General features: G+C 31.8%; 1 protein-coding gene across 1 annotated transcript; it reads right to left on the bottom strand.

The window, feature by feature from the left end:
• Positions 1-304: 304 nt before the first annotated feature.
• On the bottom strand, positions 305-25171 carry LOC105124959 (uncharacterized protein At1g24485-like). The gene is made up of 10 exons (XM_011025193.1): positions 24991-25171; positions 24359-24875; positions 23806-24281; positions 23574-23709; positions 23383-23451; positions 1176-1247; positions 921-992; positions 579-802; positions 381-472; positions 305-338 (listed from the first exon to the last, which is right to left on the bottom strand). Exons 1-10 carry the CDS (start codon positions 25049-25051, stop codon positions 330-332), a joined length of 1728 nt encoding a protein of 575 aa, XP_011023495.1. The 5' UTR covers positions 25052-25171; the 3' UTR covers positions 305-329.

The raw sequence follows: 25171 nt of genomic DNA, 5'->3' as shown, positions 1-25171 counted from the left end.
TGAAAGGTTAAGAACTAAATTGACGTTTCCCCAAAATAACTCAAAATAGAGGGCAACTTGCAAATTTATCGCATCGGAGATTTCGACCTCCTACCCAGTTGAAATCCGTTTGCAAAGAAAATAAGGTATATTTGAAGGTACAATCAGGTAAATTTTTCAAATAATGTCACTCAGCTTCCTAACACATGATCTTTGACTTCGTGGAGCTTGGATACAACATCTGCATGCTTGGAGAAATGATATGCCGAAAGGATATTTGAGGAAATAAATTAGTTAGGTGTTTTTCTCATCAGTCATTGTTGCTTCCATGTTCCTGTGGATCTGAGTGATTAACTACCAGTCGTCCCTGTGGTTGTTTGGCCGTGTATATTGACCGTGATCTCATTCGCGGCAGCTTCACCCATTTTACCCATCATCACATTGCCGGGTGATCCCTGACCATGAGAAGGCATATCCGAGCCAGCAGCTTGTCCTAGACGAACCGAAAAAGAAAATGTTAAAAGTGAAACATGAAGTTTGAATTGAAATTCAGATGTCGTTTATCATGTTGTAATTTAAATAGTTTTCTGCTTGCTAACCTGCGGTGATTGCAGCTATGGCTGCTGTTTTTCTCCTGTGGTGCAATATAAATGCCACTATAGCCCAGAAAATTATGAAGCTTGGAATTGTGGTTCCAAGTATTATTGGAAGCTTGTTACTCTTTTTGCTGCTGCTTGAGGGAGTTGGTGAACTCTTAGTGCCATCTGTGCTTGTTGGCTTACAGGACTTGCCGGAGACACACAAGCCTGGATTTCCTGATACCCTGAAAATGTTCCAGGATACATCAGAACATTTGAATTAATCATCAAATTAAGAAACTACACCTTGAGAACTAATGAGAGATTTCGATAAAACTAAACTGTTTTTGCATAGGCACTCACACTAATTTCAACATCTTATTACTTGATATTGATGGAGGTATCGGTCCACTGAAGGAATTATCAGCCAAATTCCTAGATTGAAGAAAAAGGAAAGGAAAGATTATTGCGTTATTTTTCGAAAATGCAAATCTTGTTTCATGTTTGCACCACACGATTTTTGCCTACAAATCACTCTTATCAGAAACCATGCCAGGAATCCTTACAAGAGCATTCATTTTTTAACAACTAACAAGGGATCATCTGGGAGAATCTTACAGTTCTTTGAGGTAAGGAAAGGCTCCAAGGAAATCTGGAATAGGTCCACTTAAACTATTATTGTGCAAATCGCTGAAATTCAATTGCAAACAAATTGCTAGCATTGTGTTAGAACACGAAGATATCAGAAAATGGTTCAACTCATAAGCAGTTTACTTAATGATTGATCTATCACCCACATTGTCACAAGGGAATCCATGGAACTAAAATCCGGAAGTTTCCCTGAAAGACCAAAGCTACTAAGGTCCCTGAAAGACTCAAAAATATTATAAACAAGTAAAGAAAAAAATGTATACTTTGAAATTCTTTCTGATGATGGAAGGGAAGTAGATTATTTACAATGCTGTCACGTGAGGTATAACGTCATTGCTACAGCTAATCCAGTCCCATGTATATGGAGAAGGGAGACATGGATCACCATACCATCCTTGTAATACACTAAATTGCGTTTGGAGCTCAACTAAGCCTCCCACTGAAAGACATGAAAAGTTATCTGTCAGCATATTCAGAAATAAATCCAATATTAATTGTATCCAAATAAACCAGCTATGTTAATGGGTCAAAAAGATTAATGCATACCATCTTTGCTGTTGGTTCCAGCTACTAGAGGATCGCTAACAGAAAAGACTTCCATGGCATTGATAAGTGGAGGAAGTGTAGAATCGAGGGTGGAAACCAACGAAAACGAGGTGTTTGAAGAAGCTGTATAGTTAATTAACATCTCTGTCACTTTTCCATAAGGTGGGATAATGGGCTTTGATATAGGATTGTTATCGATGTAAATCCTAAACGATCTCTTCTGGGTGGTATCGAGATCGGTGACTTCTGAGAAATACAAGTTCAAGTAGATTGCAGTTTTTTTATCTGCAAAATCAGGGATATAAGTTAAACTTTGAGACAAGCTTGAGGTTGTAATAGCATTCTGCAAGACTGCTTCCGGAGGCTCTTCTGGTACATCAACTTCATAGGATATTGCTTCGCTTGCCACTGAAATTACCCCAGTACCACCGCTTTCTGGAACCCAAATGCGATCATAAACATCATCCGGATACCTGATAATTATCCACAAGTTGTAAGAACTACGTGATAAAATGTGACTCTGAAAGGAAAGAACACAAGAACAACGATGGCCAAAGTATCGATCATTATGTACCTTACAGTCGCACTTGCACCATAAGCAAACCTGGACCTTACAAACAGTGCATATTTCGGATCAACATAGTTATACATTTTAGGACCCAAGCTCCTAACCTCAAGTGCGGATATAAATGGAAACTGGTTAGGTTGTGTTTGGGCAAGGCAGATGCTAGTCGCGTCACTTTGGACAACGTAGACTACCTCATAATATACAAGTCGATCGAGTGAGGTAATGACTTTTGTCCAGTGGTTGCCATCAATAAGCAGATCAAAAGATGGAGGGGATAGTTTTCTGTCATAATTTCCATAGTAGAAGCTGGCACGAACAAGAAGTGGACCCTTGTCGACTGTGACAAAGTAACAATTCTTTTTCCGAGAGGTGAACACCCTAAGAGTGCTCATTACATGTGATACCGAGTTGCTAGATTGCACCACTTCAGAGAAGCTGTCTTGGAAGATGTCATCGTCTCCCCTCCAAGTTATCGAATTTTCGTCAGTGTAAGACTCGGATGCTCCACAATCAATGCTAACTAGAGTTTTTTGAAGTTTGAAATAGTTAGAAATTAGATGAATTGAGTAAATACTGAAAGAAGAAAAAAATGAAAAAATGAAAAAGAAAATCTCACCATCTGCATTTGCTGAAAAAACAAAGAGAGCTAGGAAGAGTAATACATGGCAGCTAGTCATGATGAACACCGAGAGACATACGATAGGACACAAGGAAAGAGGCTTAGCCCTTTGTTACTATATATGGAACATAATTATGAAACCGATCTAGCCGGTGTTTTGAACCGGAATCTTGATTGAGTTTCAAATAAAAAAAATCTGAATATGTAATAGTCCGGTTAAATCTAGAGACTTGTCCGGTCAATTTAAAATCCAGGTGAGCCACGTAATCCAACATAACCTTAGATGAAACGTGATTTTTTTTTTTAATAAACCCTAAAAATATTAATGTGGGATATATTAACTTTTTGATATAGGATAGTTATACTACATTTTATATCTCATATTTTTTTTAGGATAAACTATATTATATTTTATATCCTATATTTTTTATATAGTCTATATTAATCTAAATTATTTCTTTAACTTTTTAATGTAGGATAATTATACTATATTTTATACTAAAAATATATCCATATGTATTATTTCTAATATCTTTTCATATAAAATGTTAAAATCTTAAATGTAATTTTTTTTTGTATTTTTTAATATAAACTCAGGTCAATCTAGGTAATTTAAAACCTGTCCACTTAATCAGATGAACTTCTTAACCAAGATTTTAATAACTGTACACTAGATTCTTTATATAGAAAGTGGTAAGATGATTAATTTTCTTTTAATTTCTAAATGATATGATGATCATTATAAAATGGCTTGATGTATACCAAGTTGGGATTGAATACGTGCTTAAAGACGTGGATTTTATTTAATCATTTTGGTTTAGCAATATTATTGACATTGACTTCACAGCCCCCTTGCATATATGCTAAGGTCCTCCAACTGTAAGGTATGGTTTTACATTTCATTCTGATGGCGGTCTTTAAAATATTTTAGTTTTAAATTATTATTTTTTAATATTTTTTAATTATTTTGATATGTTAGTATTAAAAATAAATTTAAAAAAATATAATTATAATATATTTATAAATAAAAAATACTTTAAACAAGAAATTCTACCATACCTCAAACAAACTATTATAACAGGAATGTGCTAGCCATGGACAGCAAGGAAATCGAAGAGTTGACAATATATATACTTCATATTTAATTATAGAAATTCTCATCCTTACTTGTCAAGGAGCCATAACATTATAGAATAACTACATTATACTTCATATTTATATCCCATATATTTTTTTTTAAAGTCCACATGTATAAAGATTGTTTCTTTAACTTTTTTTTGATGTGGAATAACTATACTATATTTTATGCAAAATATACATCCATATATATATTATTTCTAATATTTTTTTTGTAATATATTAAAACCTTAAATATATATATATATATAATTAAGATCGACTTATGTGATCTAAGAGACCTAGCCACTTGATCAGGTTAATTTTTGAATCGCGTTTAATAATTATGACATGAAAACTAGATGAAAACTAGATTTTGATTTTATATACAAAGTGTTATTTTTCTTTTAATTTCTGAATGGAAATGATTATCATTATAAAATGGGCTTAATGTATACCAACTAGGGATTGAATACGTGCTTAAAGACGTGGATTTTATATAATCAGTTTGGTTTAGCAATATTATTGACATTGACTTCACAGCCCCCTTGCATATATGCTAAGGTCCTCCAACTGTAAGGTATGGTTTTACATTTCATTCTGATCGTGCTCTTGAAATTGTTTTAGTTTTAAATTATTATTTTTTAATATTTTAAAATTATTTTAATGTGTCAATATCAAATATAAATTTAAAAAAATTTAAAAATATTATTAAATAATTTTTACCATACTCCAAACATATTATTATAACAGGAATGTGCTAGCCATGTATAAAAACGAGGAAATCGAAGAGTTGTCAATGTATACATTTATAATTATAGGAATTCTGATCCTTACTCGTCAGGTAGCCATAACATACGCGTAATATCAAGTTAATGCTTTATGAGAGCTGATATGGTTTTAGACCAGTACTTCAACATTTTTTAAAAAATAAAAAATCCAATGGAAGGTTTTTTTTTTTAAAATAATAAAGAAGAAGTTCGAATATCTATAAGAAGTTCAAAGAAAATTTTCCCATTATTTTCATTTCTTTATATATATATATATATAAAAGAGAAAATCACTCTTAAACTATTTCATTTCTCTAGCTATCAAATTATAAAAATTAAACAATCACTTTTTTTCTCACCTAAAATAAGACAACCACTGCCACAATCTTTATATTTTTCTCACCTAAAATAAGACAACCACTGCCACAATCCAATCTTTATCGACATATTTTTTTTTAGTATTTGTACTATCATTCTGTTGGTAATTAATTTACCAACAAAATCATCAACAAAAATATTCCGTCGATGAATCTTTTATTGATAATTCTTTGTCTGTCTGTAAGTTCGTTGGCAATAAAAAAATATTATTACCAATGAATTTTATGATGAAAAAAGCATAAAAAAAAAATTACTTGCTTCAGTTCGTCGGTACTTCCCTCAATAAAATATCGTATGTAATTCTGCTAGTAATTATTTAAAAATATTTTTTTAAAAAATCTATTTTACAAAACTATAAAATAATTTAACTAAAATAAATAAATACTCTATAATACTTAAAATACTTGGAAAAAAGAAGAAAAAAGTCAACTCAAACAAATTTGCAACCAATATTTAAATCAACTAAAAATTGATTTAATATGAAAACAAAAAAAATCCTACAACAATATTCATACAATTATTAAGAACAAAAATAATTAAAAATAAAATAAAAAACAAATATAGTAAAAAAACATGAAAATAGAAGAAAAAAAAAATCTAACTTTAATATCATTACAAGTGAAGCTAAGAAGAGAAAGAAAAAAGTCGTAAAGTATACTAATTAAAAATTTTAAGAAGAAAAGAGAAGAAGATATACTTGATCACGGAGAAGAAGAGAAGGAGGTGGAGAGAGAAACCACCAAATATTACTGATGATTTTTTAATTATTTGTGATTCCGTGTATAATATTTAATATAAAATTTTAATTTAATATAAATTTATCCGAAAACCATTAAATAACACCAATAATTTTTAATCAATTAATAATTTTATTTATAATTAACAATATAATTAAAAAACAAAAAGTTCCAGAACACTCTAGAAAATATCAACAATATTTGATGGGTGGTATCAAGATCGGTGACTTCTCAAAAATACAAGTTCATGTAGATTGCAGCTTTTTTATCTGCAAAATCACCAAAGGCAACACTGGAGGGGAAATTAAGCTTTATATAGATAAATAATTACATTTGAGCACGTGTTAATATTTTTTTCAACTCCAATTTTTTAATTTTAAATGAGATTCAACATTAATGAAAGAAAATGCATGTACTTTTTACATGAATTGTTTTATTTTAATAAAATGCAGCAATCCACATTTCTATAACAATGGACTTCAATAAATTTACCAATTCCAAAGATTTCCAAAAAATAATGAGATATAACAGGAAATGATAGAAAAAAAAATTAAAATTAAGATCCTCAAAAGCTCGAAGCTGGTAGTGGAAACTGTCTGGTAGAACAGGGATAGAGCTAGGAGAGGCTAGCAAGAAGACATAGCATATCTGAAAATGCACCAAAGCAACCAGTCATTTCTTTAAATGATTCATATGTAACCATGGCAACCATAGATCACATGCCTTAATTTGTACTTCCAAGAAGACATAGCATATTATATAGTAAGGCATCATTTAATACAGATAATTTCTAGAATAGCAAAATTAATATAATAAGATATAATTTTTCTTAATTTATTGTACATGAGTTGTAAACATAAAAAGATTTGATTGATTTATTTTTTCTGTAAATAACTTATTATAAATATAGAATAATCTTTGTATAAGATAAAAGGCTAAGAGCCATACAAAATTAAATCAATGCTATAAAATTAATTTTATTTTTATAATACTTCCTCTACTTCAATTTTGGTGTAATATCAATTCCCCTCCATCTTGTAACTATAAATGATGGAATTGTCTTATTTAGTGTCATTTTTAAATTTTAGTGTACTATCAATTTCATCAACCATTCAACATGAAAATACCAAATCTATAATAAATACTATTATTATAAAAAAAGAACAACATTTTCCTCTAATAATAAGTTTTAATCTATTCATAGCTAAATAAAAAAACAACTAAGATATTTCTAGAAAGTATTAGAATAAAATAAAAATTATAATGTTCTAATATTAACCTATTTTACAAAGTAAAATGATAAGTTTTTATAGCTAATAAAGCAATTATTGCGTCGTTATCAACTTATAGATCCATTTTATCTTTAGACAATCTTTAATTTACTTTAGTTATTACATATTATTACAAATATGAAAACTATGTTTTATATCCAATAACCAAGAGATATATTATGTGAAGTAGATAAATACTTTTCAATCATCAACACAATTCAAGTAAGTCAATATTTAACTTATAATCCATGAAAAAACTCAATTGATAAATTTATCAATATAATCAATCAATTTTAAAACAAGATTGTTCGCTGAGGAAGCTTCTATCATCTTGTAGTGGAGAAATTAATTAGAGGTTTATATATTTAATTTCTATTAGCTGTATTAAATAACTCATTAAAATCGATATTGTATAATTATAGTATTGGCATTCATATTTTGATACTGTTTTTAAAATTCAATGACATGCTACTAACATAACATATATAATTTACTCATCATCATTAATATGAAATTAATATTCATGATAACTTTGTCTTCAACATTCTATTTTAAGAATAGGAGAAATCAGATTTTCAAAAACATAACTTTTTTTTTGCTTAATTTTTTTTTTCACATTGTACTAGTTTGATAAGTTTGGATTAGTTAATTTGTTAGCAATAAATATACTATAAAGAGATGTGGTTGTTATTCATGTTAATCTATCAATTTATTCATATAAAAATAACAATTATTATTTTCATACACATAAATTTAATAAAATTTAATAAATTTTTTAATAATAATTTGATGTGCACTATTTTCATACAAATTAATATATTCTCTATTTATATCTTGTAATTGAAAACAGAAGGGACAAAGAATACAACAATTGCAATTATCTTGAACATCCTGCAAGAAGCCAAGGCCGATAACTCTTTAAACAATAGCAATAATTATAGCATGTGTGTGATATAGCGTCGAATCTTTCACTTTTAGGTAAGTGAATATATCTGAAAAATATGAAAAAACAAAGAATTGTTGTTTTTTATTAATAAAAAAAATAAAATAGAAATCATCACCTAATATTTTGATCACTAGAAACCCTAATTTATTTCAAAAATTAGATAAAGGGATTAATTGCTTAAAGAGAAGGTATTGGCCCTAACTATACCATATCTAAAGTAAGTTATATTGTTTAATTATTCGAAGTTTTATTGAGTTTTTTTAATAAGAAGATTTATATCTTATCGAGTAAAAACCTAATCATTCTATGTCAATAAAAGAAATACCTTTGGAATATCGACAATACATTTTTGATGTAAATTTATAATCCCAAATACTAAAACAAAATAAAATATTTTTTTGGGAAGGTTTTCGAAATATTAACCTGGTTCTTATGACATTAATAAACTGATTATTAATTGTGAAGTAGATAAATACTTTTCAATCATCAACACAATTCAAGTAAGTCAATATTTAACTTATAATCCATGAAAAAATTCAATTGATAAATTTATCAATATAATCAATCAATTTTAAAACAAGATTGTTCGCCGAGGAAGCTTCTATCATCTTGTAGTGGAGAAATTAATTAGAGGTTTATATATTTCATTTCTATTAGCCGTATCAAATAACTCATTAAGATCGATATTGTATAATTATAGTATTGTCATTCATATTTTAATACTGTTTTTAAAATTCAAGTGACATACTACTAACATAACATATATAATTTACTCATCATCATTAATATGAAATTAATATTCACCGATAACTTTGTCTTCAACATTCTATTTTAAGGATAGGAGAAATTAGATTTTCAAAAACACAATTTTTTTTTGCTTGAAAAAAATTCTCACATTGTTCTAGTTCGATAAGTTTGGATTAGTTAATTTGTTAGCAATAAATATACTATAAAGAGATGTGGTTGTTATTCATGTTAATCTATCCATTTATTCATATAAAAATAACAATTATTATTTTCATACACATACACTTAATAAAATTTAATAAAATTTTTAATAATAATTTGATGTGCACTATTTTCATACAAATTAATACATTCTCTATTTATATCTTGTAATTGAAAACTGAAGGGACAAAGAATACAACAATTGCAATTATCTTGAACATCCTGCAAGAAGCCAATGCCGATAACTCTTTAAACAATAGCAATAATTATAGCATGTGTGTGATATAGCGTCGAATCTTTCACTTTTAGGTAAGTGAATATATCTGAAAAATATGAAAAAATAAAGAATTGTTGTTTTTTATTAGTGAAAAAATAAAATAGAAATCATTATCTAATATTTTGATTATTAGAAATCCTAATTTGTTTCAGAAATTAGATACAGAGATTAATTGCTTAAAGAGAAGGTATTAGCCCTAACTATATCATACCTAAAATAAGTTATATTGTTTAATTGTTTGAAGTTTTATTGAGTTTTCTAGTTAATGATCTATTTACGGTCTAAGAAAAAATTTTCTTAATAAGAAGATTTATATCTTATCAAGTAAAAATCTAATCATTCTATGTCAACAAAAAAAATACCTTTGGAATATCGAGAATATGTTTTTGATGTAAATTTATAATCCCAGATACTAAAACAAAATAAAATATTTTTTTGGGAAGGTTTTCGAAATATTAACCTAGTTCTCATGACATTAATAAACTGATTATTAAAACCAAAATGCATGTTAAAATATATTTTTTAAAAGTTGTATTTGTTATATAAAAATATAATATTATTGTTTTAACTTTGAAAAACTAGGTCTAATGCAAGAAAATATTTTTTTTTATGAAAATGAGATATTTTAATACTAGATTTAATAGTATATATAAAAATAAAAACTTTTTTTTTTATAAAAACTAAGTATTTTAATACTAAATTTATATTTTTATAATATAAAAATATAAACTAATATTAATCAAAATATTGTAAAAAAATATATAAAAACTCAACTCAACTCTCACCCTTAGCTCTCTCTCTGTGTTTCTCTCTATCTCGTGGTGCACCTCAGCTATCAATGGCACTCTCTATTTATAGCTGATGTGGGAGACAAGTTTCTTCTTTAGTCAACAATGGTGGGCAACAATTTCTTTGGTTAGGCACCCACCATGCAACCACCATTGACTTTAGCCATGTCTAACATGGCTGCCACCAACCATGTTGTGTCCACACCCAACACTGGCAGCTGTGTCAATGTTGAGGAAGAATGGCAGACGAGGGATTCCAGACGGCAGCTCTTCTTCTTCTTCTTTTTGTTTTTTCCTGTGTTTCTTCTCCCCATTTCTATCTCTAGCTTCTTCGTTTCTTCTTCTTCTTCTTGCCGTCGTTGACGGTGGCTTAAGGGTGGGGTGAAGAGGAGGACTGGTGGTGGTTACCGGAGGGCGTTGCAGGTTCTAGGTTGCTGGGCGGGGATCCTCGGCGGTGCTGCTGGTAAAAACAATGTTTCTTCTTCCTCTGTGTTGTCCTCTGTTTCTGCCCTTCCTCCTCTCTTGCTCTTCTATTCTTTGTTTCGTTATTGTCCTATGTTCTTTGTCTATTTTTATTTTTTTGTTCGTCTCCCTTCTCCAAAATCGCCCCTCTGTTTTTCATTCTTCTCCTCTCTTCTTTCTCTCTATTCGCCCCCGACTCTCCATCTCCAGTTCTCCCCTGTTTTTATAGGCAGTCGGGGGAGAGGGTCACCATAACCTGTCCAAGCGCAGGGCATGGTGACCGGGGCATGGGTTCTGTTTCTCCATTAATGATGGCAGGGTATGAGATGTGGCTTGTGTAAGGGGAAAGAGAGGGAAGACGTGAAAACATTTTCGAAATCTTTCTTCTTCCCTGCCTCTGCACATGCAGGAAGGAGATGAACAGTGCTGTTAAAAAGGGCACTGTTTCTATTTTTTTTTTAACAGTGCAATGAAATGAATTTGAAAATAATCTAAAAATAGATTATTACAATGATCATCGAAGCCCAAAGTCAAATAAAGCATATACAGGCCAACTTACGAGAATGCCAAAAATATCATAAACTTCGTATCCACATTTGGCAGGGAAGAAGTGCATGATGTCGGTCTCTTTTGTTGAACAAGTCTCGCGTAGCAAACAAAATCTGAATGGCCTCTAGCAAAGTAACTTACCGTGAAAGATGGATTGATCAATTAAAAAAAAGGGAGTCATTGTTGCCAACCTACTAATTCAAGAACTGCGTCGTGCCATTGCCGGGCCATGGGCTCGCCACAAAACTTAGACCCCACTATTTTTTCCCAGTCTATAAAAAGGTTGCAATATTTGAACACTTTGCAACAATCAAATCGTATCACAAAAACATCCCACCAACGTCAATCAAAGAAGAAAGGAGGGAGAAGATTGCTTAACTAGAAAAAAAAGTTGTAATGGCGTCTTGTAGGATATTCATGATCATCGCCATTGTTGCAGTCTTTGTTCCTTCAATCTTGGCAGCAGAGCATATCGTTGGTGACAAGACAGGTTGGACCCTAGGCTTTGATTATCAAACTTGGGCTCAGGGAAAAGCATTTTACGTGGGAGACAAACTAGGTAGCTCAACTCTCCTTAAACAAACTGCATTCATATTTTACTACTACTGCATTCAACATTTTTTCTTGACAATTTGATTTCTTGGTGCAGTTTTCAAGTATACGCCAGGAGCACACAATGTGTTGAGCGTTAATGGAACTGGATTCGAAGAGTGCAAGGCAGCTGATGATATTGTGCCCTTGACTACAGGAAATGATGTGATTACACTCTCAACTCCTGGGAAGAAATGGTACATTTGCAGTGTGCCCGGACACTGTGAATCTGGGAACCAGAAACTTTTCATAACTGTGTTGCCTCAACTGTCATCTCCAGCAACATCACCTTTTCCCGGCCCAACCGAAACCTCCCCATCCGGAGCAGCAGGCAACATTGCTTCTACATGCTACGGGTTGATTGCGGCCATTGTAGGCATCTTTGGGATGATCATTTTTTAATTTTCAAAAAGATATTGTCCAAGGATTGTTTATTCCTTTTATTATTTATATTCATTCTTTAGATGTTGGTTTGTAGGCTAATTATATTTCAATAATATAGCACTACTACTCAACATTAACCTTAATATGGCTTTAGAAACAGCTTTTCAGATAGAAGACAAAATTCTTAATTTCCATACATTTCGCTTCTTGCTCTATTGCTGGCTAAGGACCTGTTTCTGTTGGCTAATATAAGGTTATCAAAACCCTTCACATATTTAATTTTATATTGTGTAAGGATTTATTGATAAATAATATTATTGGAGAACATATAGAATTTTTCTTTAATTTACATAGGATAATTATTTTTTTTCTTGATCACTCAAATATCTTTGTATAATTTATGTTAAATCTAATATTTATCTATTTATATAATTAATTAAAACAACATGTATTTAGATGAAAATGTAATATTTTTTATATAATATAACTTGATAAACTCGAATATAATGATTGTCTTTTAACAATCCCAAAATGGAGCTATTTCATGTATTGTTGCAGTCCTTGAAAAAAATTCTCATTAAGTTTCAGCTCATTTGTTTTTACTTTACAAAGTTTGCAAGAATCAGTTTTTTTTTTTTAATTGCTGTCGATTACGAGTCTTAATACCGCTTAATGGATGATTATCATTTATCAAATAAGCCTATGTTCTACCTCAACTGGGATGGAATCCATTAATCTTAAAGGGAGTGGATCTAGCAGAATCCATGCTTCATTTTGCCATGTTGACATTGACTTCACTGCCCACTTGTACGGCTAAATGGTTTTTTCTACGGATCATTTCATCAATTTCTTTTAACAATTCAATCACTGAAAAGATGAATTTATTGTTTTGAAACTCAATTGAAAGGTTAAGAACTAAATTGATGTTTCCCTTAAATGACTCAAAGTAGAGGGCAACTTGCAAATTTATCGCATCGGAGATTTGGACCTCCTACCCAGTTGAAAATCAGTTTGCAAAGAAAATAAGGTACATTTTAAGGTACAAACAGGTACATTTTTCAAATAATGTCACTCAACTTCCTAACACTTGATCTTTGACTTCGGGGAGCTTGGATACAACATCTGCAGGTATGGAGAAATAATACGCCGAAAGGATATTTGAGGAAATAAATTAGTTAAGTGTCTTTCTCATCAGTCATTGTTGCTTCCATGTTCACGAGGATATATCTGAGTGATTAATTACCAGTCGTCCCTGTGGTTGTTTGGCCGTCTATGTTGACCCTGATCTCATTCGCGGCAGCCATCAACACTCTTCCTTCCATTTTGCTGCATAGGCCTAGTTTGTTCCTTAAGGTTTCAAACCTTATTTTAGATATTATTCACTTTGGGCCTAAGCCCTCATGGATTTGCTCTTGGATTATACCCAAAAGGCCTCATACCAATGGAGATATTTGTCCATCCTCATAGATATTTGTCCATCCTTATATACCCTTGATCCTCCCCATTTCTAACCAATGTGGAACTTTGGTCGCATACCCAACAAACAAGTTAGTAAACTGATCTTCTATCTTGCAATAATTAAGATAAACTTTTTTTTTTGAACTTTTATAAGAAAATAGTACTTGATCTTAAAATGTTTTATTCTATCATAAAAAAATTAAATAATTAAATATGAGGTAAGCTTTAGCAGCTCTTCTTTGTTCTATATCTAAATTTGCTAAGATTTTTTTAAGTCATAAGGCTTAATTTACAATTATAATTACTATAACATATTCAATTTTTGTAGTTGATTGTGTAATAATTTCTTGTTTTTTAAAACATCAAGAAAAAATTTATAATTCGAAATTAAAACAATAGTCTAAAGTACTTTTCATATAATTAAAATAGTCAGCCCAATCACTATTAGCATAACTTTGTAACTCTAAATTTTGAATACCAGTTAATTGAATGCCATGATCTAGTGCACTTTTGATATATCTCATTATTATTTTTTTTTTTGCAGCTTTGAAGTGACACTTGCATAATGTATGAATCTGGATAATAAGTTCACAAGATGCATGTTATCTGGTTTTGTTGCTGTGAGATATATTAAACATCCAGTAAGATTTCTGTAGACTCCTTTTATTTTTTTAGCCTCATCTTCGTTACAAAACTTCTCCTTCTGATTCAATGGCATGCTTATAGATTTGCATTCTTTCATATTAAATTTTCTTATAATCTTTTTGGCATACTTTTGTTGACCAATGAAGATCTCATGCTAGCTTTGTTGCACCTTCATGCCAAAAAAAAAAAGTCATTTCACCTAGGTCTGTCATTTAAAAAATCTTCATATTTTTTTCTTTGAATTAGTTTATTATTTTTGGATTGTTTCTTGTAACAAATAGATCATCAACATAGAGTGAAATCACAATTAAATCAGCGTTATTGATTTTGATGTATAAAATTGATTCACTCAAACTTTTTTTAAAGGCAAGATTGAGAAAATGCTCATCAATCTTTGTTATATCAGGCCTTAAAGCCTGTTTTAAGTCATATAAAGTTTTTTTTCAATAGGTAAACCTTATCTTCTTCTCTTTTAACTGTAAATCTATTAGGTTGTTCTACAAAAATCTCTTGCAAATAAGCATTTAGAAGTGTTAACTTCATATCAAGCTAAAATATTTTCCAACTTTTTTGTGCTACAACAACAACATTTTGATGGTGTCAAGGCATGCTATTGGAACAAAAGACTCTAAAAAATCTATATCAAATATTTAAGTATAACCTTTAACCACCAATTTATCCTTGTGTTTGTTGACGGAGCCATCTATATTAAGCTTTGTTCTGTTTTAGGTCTATAGCCTTTTGTAACAATATTATAGATAACAAAAATTTTATCTCTTTTTACTTCAAAAACATAAATGAAACATAAGCATCTAAAATTCTTTAAATTTTGGATTGAAGGTTTATAATTATACTAGACTTCGTATTATAAAAATGCTAGCCTCGATCTTTTTATAAAGTTTATCTTTTATTTTTATGGAATTCTTCTTTAAGATAATTTCAAAATTACTTAGTTATATTAAGTGCAATGATTCTTAAAAATATTGATTAAAAAACAACATAGTAAAGACATGTTTTAACTTTGATTTTCTTGACTCTTTCCTTACTATGATTTTTAATTTGAGTTGGAGTAGGATCTGCAAACAGTAATTATGAATCATGATCTTGTTTCACAGCATCCTAAAAATCACAATTTTGAAAGTATATTTTAATTCTTACAACCCATAGTTTTCACAAGTAAACATTGTTGATGCAAAAGAATAAATATTAGATGTCAATGAAAAAATATTAGGGGGTTTATGTTACTCTCTTCAGTCAAGCCGGTTTCTTAAGATTAATTAATATAGCTTTGATACCAATTTGTTGTATTTTGACAAAATAAAAACACCAAAAAACAAAGAAAACCAGCAAATATAAAGGGTTGTAATGAGACTGCAAATCAGTACTGTTTTATTGACAGAAGCACTCTTTTATACAAGAATTTTGGTAACTGATGGCCTCAAAAACCGCAGATAAATAATGACTTGATTGACAAAAGAAAAGCTGTTCAACAACAGCTTTATTTGCAACTGACTTCCTAACTTGTTGGAGCTGATTTTGACTTGATCGTTTCAGCCCCAAAGACCGTTTCTTTAGCAGCAAAAGAGGCAACCATCATCAATATTCGAGCCAGCAGCTTGTCCTTGACGAACCGAAAAAGAAAATGTTAAAAGTGAAACATGAAGTTTGAATTGAAATTGAAATGTCGTTTATCATGTTGTAATTTAAATAACCTGCGGTGATAGCAGCTATGGCTGCTTTTTTTCTCCTGCGGCGCAATATATATATAACTGCCACTATAGCCGAGGTAATCATGCTGCTTGGAATTGTGGTTCCAAGTATTATTGGAAGCTTGGTACTCGTTTCGCCGCCGCTTGAGGGAGTTGGTGAACTCGTGGTGCCATCTGTGCTTGTTGGCTCACAGGACTTACCGGAGACACACAAGCCTGGATTTCCTGATACCCTGAAAATGTTCCAGGATACATCAGAACATTTGAATTAATCATCAAATTAAGAAACTACACCTTGAGAACTAATGAGAGATTTCGATAAAACTAAACTGTTTTTGCATAGGCACTCACACTAATTTCAACATCTTATTACTTGATATTGATGGAGGTATCGGTCCACTGAAGGAATTATCAGCCAAATTCCTAGATTGAAGAAAAAGGAAAGGAAAGATTATTGTGTTATTTTTCAAAATGCAAATCTTGTTTCATGTTTGCACCACACGATTTTTGCCTACAAATCACTCTTATCAGAAACCATGCCAGGAATCCTTACAAGAGCATTAATTTTAACAACTAACAAGGGATCATCTGGGAGAATCTTACAGTTCTTCGAGGTAAGGAAAGGCTCCAAGGAAATCTGGAATAGGTCCGCTTAAACTATTATTGTGCAAATCGCTGAAATTCAATTGGAAACAAAATGCCAGAATAGTGTTAGAACACGAAGATATCAGAAAATGGTTCAACTCATAAGCAGTTTACTTAATGATTGATCTATCACCCACATTGTCACAAGGGAATCCATGGAACTAAAATCCGGAAGTTTCCCTGAAAGACCAAAGCTACTAAGGTCCCTGAAAGACTCAAAAATATTATAAACAAGTAACAAAAAAAATGAATACTTTAAAATTCTTTCTGATGATGGAAGGGAAGTAGATTATTTACAATGCTGTCACGTGAGGTATAACGTCATTGCTACAGCTAATCCAGTCCCATGTATATGGAGAAGGGAGACATGGATCACCATACCATCCTTGTAATACACTAAATTGCGTTTGGAGCTCAACTAAGCCTCCCACTGAAGACATGAAAAGTTATCTGTAAGCATATTCAGAAATAAATCCAATATTAATTGTATCCAAATAAACCAGCTATGTTAATGGGTCAAAAAGATTAATGCATACCATCTTTGCTGTTGGTTCCAGCTACTAGAGGATCGCTAACAGAAAAGACTTCCATGGCATTGATAAGTGGAGGGAGTGTAGAATCAAGGGTGGAAACCAACGAAAACGACGTGTTTGAAGCAGCTGTATAGTTAATTAACATTTCTGTCACTTTTCCATAAGGTGGGATAATGGGCTCTGATTTAGGATTGTTATCGATGTAAATCCTAAACGATCTCTTCTGGGTGGTATCGAGATTGGTGACTTCAGAGAAATACAAGTTCATGTAGATTGCAGCTTTTTTATCTGCAAAACCCGGGATATAAGTTAAACTTTGAGACAAGCTTGAGGTTGTAATAGCATTCTGCAAGACTGCTCGTGGAGGCTCTTCTGGTACATCAATTTCATGGGATATTGCTTCGCTTGCCACTGAAATTACCCCAGTACCACCGCTTTCTGGAACCCAAATGCGATCATAAACATCATCCGGATACCTGATAATTATCCACAAGTTGTAAGAACTACGTGATAAAATGTGACTCTGAAAGGAAAGAACACAAGAACAACGATGGCCAAAGTATCGATCATTATGTACCTTACAGTTGCACGTGCACCATAAGCAAACCTGGACCTTACAAACAGTGCATATTTCGGATCAACATAGTTATACATTTTAGGATCCAAGCTCCTAACCTCAAGTGCGGATATAAATGGAAACTGGTTAGGTTGTGTTTGGGCAAGGCAGATGCTAGTCGCGTCACTTTGGACAACGTAGACTACCTCATAATATACAAGTTGATCGAGTGAGGTAATGACTTTTGTCCAGTGGTTGCCATCAATAAGCAGATCAAAAGATGGAGGGGATAGTTTTCTGTCATAATTTCCGTAGTAGAAGCTGGCACGAACAAGAATTGGACCCTTGTCGACTCTGACAAAGTAACAATTCTTTTTCCGAGAGGCGAACACCCTAAGAGTGCTCATTACATGTGATACTGTGTTGCTAGATCGCACCACTTCAGAGAAGCTGTTTTGGAAGATATCATCATCTCCCCTCCAAGTTATCCAGTTTTCGTCAGTGTAAGATTCGGATGCTCCACAATCAATGCTAACTAGAGTTTTTGAAGTTTGAAATAGTTAGAAATTAGATGAAGTGGGTAATTATTGAAAGAGGAAAAAAAAAAGAAAAGAAACAAAAAATCTCACCATCTGCATTTGCTGAAAAGACGAAGAGAGCTAGGAAGAGTAATACATAGCAGCTAGTCATGATTAACACCGAGAGGGATAGGATAGGACACAAGGAAAGAGGCTTAGCCCTTCGTCACTACATATGGAACATGGTTATAAACCGAGCAGGATTGATGGGTTACTCGCATCTTAACATGTTTTTAAATTAAAAAAATAAAAATGTAATTAGTTTAGTCAAATATAAGGATATTCAGGTTAACCTAAAACCCAAGTAACGAAATCCGAATGAGATTTGAATTTTTTATATATATATTTTTGCGCGCACGCGCACATATATGAATTATGTTTAAGTTTTTCAATATAAAATAACTATATTATATTTCATCCTTCATATTTTTTTAAGGAGATAACTATATTATATTTTATATCCCATATTTTTTTTAAGTCTACACTTATATAGATTATTTCTTTAAATTTTTTGATATAGAATAATTATATTATACTTCATGCAAAATATACATCCTTATATATTATTTATGTAAGGTATAAAAACTTTAAATATATATATTTTATTTATTTTTTAATATTAATTTAGATCGACTCGTATGATTTAAAATATCTCACCACTTGATCAAGTTAATTTTTAAACCGAGTTTAATAATTGTAACATGAAAACTAGATTTTGATTTTATATACAAAATGTTAAGTGTTAAGGTGGTTGATTTTATTTTAATTTCTGAATGGATATGATGATTATTATAAAATGGGCTTAATGTATACCAACTAGGGATTGAATACGTGCTTAAAGACGTGGATTTTATTTAATCAGTTTGGTTTAGCAATATTATTGACATTGACTTCACAGCCCCCTAGCATCTATGCTAAGCTCCTCCAACTGTAAGGTATGGTTTTACATTTCATTCTATTGGCGCTCTTTAAAATATTTTAGTTTTAAATTATTATTTTTTATTATTTTTAAATTATTTTAATGTGTTGATATCAAATATAAATTTTAAAATTTTAAAAAAATATAATTACAATGTATTTATAAATAAAAAATACTTTAAAAAACAAATTCTATCATGCCCCCAAACACACTATTATAACAGGAATGTGCTAGCCATGAACAACAAGCAAATCGAAGAGTTGACAATAGATATACATTTATAATTATAGGAATTCTCATCCTTAGTTGTCAAGGAGCCATAACATTTATTAAAAAAAAAAAATAATGGAAGTTTTTTAAGTATTTTTAGATTATTTTGATGTACTAATATTAAAAATAAATTTTAAAAAATAAAATAAAAATATTAATTTAATATATTTTCAAATAATTTTTTTTATAAAAAAGCATCTATTATAATTCTGAACAATGTGCGGTGATTGATCACTCTGAATTGATAAATTAATAGGTTTAATGGAACTTTTCGTCCTGAATTGTTATACCATGGGCTATGGTCGGGTAGTTTTGAAGAAAAGGAAAGGAAAGCAACAGGCTCATTGTATTAATTATAAAAATCAATCCTCCTTGTAGGACACGTGTCAGACATTATCATTTCATGTTCGAAATTCAGACTACATATGCATTATCCCCAATTCCTTATCTTAAGCTATCACTCAATTAATTTTTAAAATTATTAATTGATTTCATATATATTCTGAAAGGTAATCAGAGCATGTCATCAAAGGACAACAAATATATAGATAAACCATACCAGACACATAACTATCAATCACTTGTAAAGTATGTCATGTCCAAGCATAGAAGTTACTCATTAACTACCAACCGTACGAGTGTTCATGTTTTTTTATTTGAACTTGATTCCTGTCAACGAATTGTGGTATTTCTCATCCTAAGCATTGAAACCCTCAGGATCACTATGTACAAAGCATGTTTTGAGAACCAAGCAGCCATAGCTGGGGAACTGTCTCTTAGCAATTAGCAATTAAACTCTTAAATTTTAATAATTTTTTTATAAATTCATTTGCACCCAACAATCTTGTAGTCTCGTGGTGATTTCACAAGATCCGTATGGTTATTGTATAAAAGACTCATTCTGCTCATTTATATCACATATCCATTGAGAAGATTCATTTTAAGAAACTGTCTCCCCATAAGAATAATTAATGCTCATAATCATACTTAACTGGCACTTTTAATCGTCTCATCTACTTTATAACACTGTATAATTGCTCTTCAAAGTGGATTTACCACAATAGTACCATTACGCGCTCTGCCATTATAATATGCTTAATTATTGGAAACCTTGTGCTTTTATATAGCCTAAGGCTTTTGACTTCTCTAGTAAGCTATTTTATTAAGGCTTTCTTAGCAAGCTATGTTCATAAACATATGATTCTATTTGTTTTCTTAATTGAACCCATAATTCAAGAGAAGCTCACCGCAAAAGGTTAAGATCAAGTATCTATGAACGTACGAGAATTGATTTTATAATTGACATGTAATTAATTTGATGAATTTAAATCAACCGCCCTTCTTTAATTAATAGCAACTTAATTGTCCACGCCCCTCATATATAAATCATGTAACAATATTCTTTTCTTTAGAGACCCTTTAAGATCAAATTAAGCCTGGAAGTTGTTTTCAAATACCAAATGCAAACTCTCAGGTTGCTTCTTCTTAATTGTGATTCATTGGACCAATGAATAAGAAGTGTGTTTGTACGTAGCAAAATGTCCAATAATAGGTTTAGTTAACCACTGCCTCCTTGAGGTGGATTCATTATGGTAATTGATAATTAAAATTCATAATTTCAATAATTGGTGAGCCACAAACATATCAAGTTAGACATTAAACATGGTATTAATTTGTTTTAACGAATTGAAAGGTCCAGAAAATCTTGAAATACATAGTGAAATTAACCCTTTCTCAGTATTAATTGGAGTAAATTAAAGACATTAATTAGAACTTGAACTTCACTAGAAAAATACAAATAACCCTCAAATTTAGATATCCTAGTCTTTATTATGTGTGTGCAAATACGAACGCTTTAATGTCAAACCTGGGGTTGGTCCTATCATGGAGGATGAGACTATGAGATTGAGGGGAAAAAAGGAAAGGGAACTTCTGCAACTGCTATCTGGGATTTCTTTAATTCAAAATGTCGTAGACATGAAGATTTGGAGACTACATCCACAAGGGTTTTTTTGGTGTAAAGTTGCTCACGTTTTTTAAGAAAATTCTTTTATTAGAAAATAAACCATTTTAGTTTGATATAGTACTCTCCCGCTCCACCCAAAGTTGAGTTTAATCTTAGGCTTACTATTATGAATAAACTATCTACAAAAACTTTTTTCCACGGATATTAAGGTATATTACAAGGGAATGAATTGAGTTGTCCTTTCAATAAAAATAGATTGAGACTACAAAGCATGTGTTTTTTTTATTATGGAATGGAATGGTAGTTATGGTCACGGGTGGTGGCTTGGGTAGAGCATAAATGGATCTTACCGAAATCACTAGATGATTTTTACTTACAGTAACATGGAATAATCTTAGGATCGATGCAAAGAAAGGTATTGTCTTTGTCTTTTTCTTTGGAATAGTTTGGTTTATCTTGAATAGTAGTAATAATTTGATCTTTGTTCTTGTTCTTGTTTAGTTTGTAAATTTTTTGGGATATTTGTTACTTTTGTTTTTCTATTCAGCCACGCTATTATTGGCTAAATCAGTTGATTAATAATTAAAATTCTATCTTGCATAAAAAACAAACATATTTATTTTCTAATCATACATTATAAATGCGAAATTATTGTTACAAAACATGACAAATGTTTATGCGGACACTCATTAGCAGTATCCCACATATAATACCACTAGGCTCCAAACATATGATCTTTGGCTCTAGGAAGCTTACACACTATCGTTGTAACTTAATATGGTCACAGATTTGAGGAGGGTTGACTCTGGGAAGCTTACACACAATATCGTTGTAAATTAATATGGTCAAAGATTTGAGGAGGGTAAGTTAATTGTTTTTCTCAGCCCCCAGGTTGCATTTTCATTGCTGTGAAATCGATTGATTGTCATTCCCTGTCGTTGTTTGCCCTTGGATGTTAACCTTGATCTCATTAATCTCCGCTTCAGATCTCATGTTGTTGGCACCACTACGCCTTTTGGCACCGCCAGTTTGTCCTTATCGGCCCAAAAAAGAAGAAGAAGAAGAAACTAGTGTTAAACAATCTGGTATGCACCAACAGTTAGATTCAGACATTGTTCAAGTTATATCATATTATGAATTGTATTCTGCTTGCTAACCTGTGGTGATTGCGGCTATTGCTGCTGTTTTTCTCTTATGGTGCACTATAAATCCCACAATAGCCCAGAAAATTACGAAGATTGGAATTGTGGTTCCAAGTATAACTGGAAGCTTGTTACTCTTTTTTTTTCGGCGACCTGAAGGAATTGATCAACTGGTAGTGCCATCAGTACTAGTTGGCTGACAGGACTTGCCGGAGACACACAAGTATGGATTGCCTGATACCCTGTAATATTTTTACGCCAGATTATATGATTTAATCATCAAAGTAGAAACTATTTCTTAAAACTTGACGAGACATAAGAGATTTCAATAAAACTAAACTGTATTTTCATAGGCGCTTACACTAATTTCAGCTTCTTATTCGTTGATATTGATGGAGGAATTGTTCCACTGAAGTAATTATCTGCCAAGTTCCTAGATTGAAGAAACGGGAAAGGAAAGATTTTGTGTTATTTTGTCGAAAATGTAAATCTGTTTTAAATTTGCTTGACGGGGGCACGCTGAATCCCGGGACAGAGTATTCTTTTTGCATCCCAAGACCAGTCTTTAGGAAAGCATGCCAGAATCCTTACAAGAGCATTTTGTTAAAATCAACAAGAGATTATTTGGGAGAATCTTACAGTTCTTTGAGGTTAGGTAAGGAGCCAAGGAAATCTGGAATGAGTCCGTTTATGCTGCTATTCTGCAAATTGCTGAGTTGAATAGAAAACAAAAATGCTAGCAATGTGTTAGAACAATTAAGAAAATATCTGAAATTGGTTCAACTCATTTACAGTTTACTTACATTGTCACAAGGGCATCCATGGAGCTAAAATCCGGAAGTTCCCCTGAAAGATCAAAGCTGCTAAGGTCCCTGAAACCCCAAAAACATTATGAACACAAATAAATTATTAAACCAGGAAGAAAAATTATACTCCTAAATAAATAAGAAGAAATTGAGCATTTTCCTGATGAGAGCAGGGAAAGATGTTTTACAATGCCGTTATGCGAGGTATGGTATCATTGCTACAACTAATCCATTCCCAAGTGTATGGAGAAGGAAGACATGGATCACCAGACCATTCTTGTAATGCATCACTAAATACTTTTTGGAGTTCACTTAAGCCTTCCACTGACAAATTTAACGTGATCGTTATCTGTCAGTATATATATGCAGAAATTCCAATATCAATTGTATGCTAATTAACAAATCAGCTATAATGCATACCATCTTTGCTATTGGTTCCATCTGTTAGGCGGTCGCTAATATAAAAGACTTCCATGGCATTGACAAGTGGAGGAAGTGTAGAATCAGGGTTGGCAACCAACGAAAACGAGGTGTTTGAAGAAGCTGTGAAGTTAAAAAACATTTCTGTCACTTCTCCATAAGGTGGGATAATGGTATCTGATATAGGCTTCTTATCGATGTAAGCCTTAAAGGACCTGTTTTGGGTGGTATCGAGCTCGGTCACTTCAGAGAAATACAAGTTCATGTATATTGAAACTTCTCGATCTGGAAAACCAGGTTTTATACTGATAGAATCTGACGTGCTTGAGATTGTAATAGCATTCTGCAAGACTGCTTGTGGAGGATTATCCCGTGCATTAACAACATTAATGGTTATTGCATCGCTTGCGACCGAAGTTATCCCGCTATTAACTGTTGCTGGAACCCAAATGCGATCATAAGTATCATCCGGGAACCTGAAAATTATCTACAAATTGTAAGAAGAAAAAAAAAAAGAAAATAATAACAAGGATCGCCAGTGTATGATCATTACCTTACTGTTTCTTTAGCACCATAAGCAACCCTTGACCTTAAAAACAGTGCATATTTCGGATTAAAATAGTTATACATTCTTGAATCCAAGTTCCTAACCTCAAGTGCTGATATAAATGGAAACTGGTTAGGCTGTGTTTGGGCAAGACAGATGCTGGTTGTATCGCCTTTGGAAACATAGACTACTTCATAATATACAAGCTGATCAAGTGAGGTCTTGACCGTGGCCCAGTGGTTTCCATCAATATGCATATCGAAAGATGGAGGAGATGATTTTTTGTCATAGTTTCCATAGAAGAAGCTGGCACGAACAAGAAGTAGATTGCCCTTGTTCTCAGAGATAGAGTAACAATTCTTTTTCCGAGTTGTGAATACCGTAAGAGTGCTCATTACATGTGATATTGTATTGCTAGACTGCACCTCTTTAGCCTGGCTGTCCTGGAAGAGGTCGCTATCTCCCATCCATTCTATCGAATTTTCGTCCGTGTAAAAATCGGATGCTCCACAATCAATGCTAACTGGAAAAACATACAAATTGAAATGGTTAGATTTTTTTTTTTCTGGAGGATTAGAAGTGGGTTTATATTGATATATATATATATATATATAGAAAGAAAGAAAATAAAATCCAACCATCTGCATTTGCTGAAAAAGCAAAGAAAGCTAAGAAGAGGAACACAAGGCAACTAGCCATGATCAACACTGAGAGAGATAGGACACAAGGAATGAATTGTTACTCTGTCATGGATACTATATATATTGTTTTGTTCTTGAATAACCCCGTCTAGTTGGTCCAGTCTTAATTTATCCCGTA

Source organism: Populus euphratica, unplaced genomic scaffold, assembly GCF_000495115.2.
Source record: "Populus euphratica unplaced genomic scaffold, PopEup_1.0 scaffold28.1, whole genome shotgun sequence".
Lineage (NCBI taxonomy): Eukaryota > Viridiplantae > Streptophyta > Magnoliopsida > Malpighiales > Salicaceae > Populus > Populus euphratica.
Note: the sequence above shows the minus strand (reverse complement) of the source record. Positions and strands in the feature narration are given on the sequence as shown.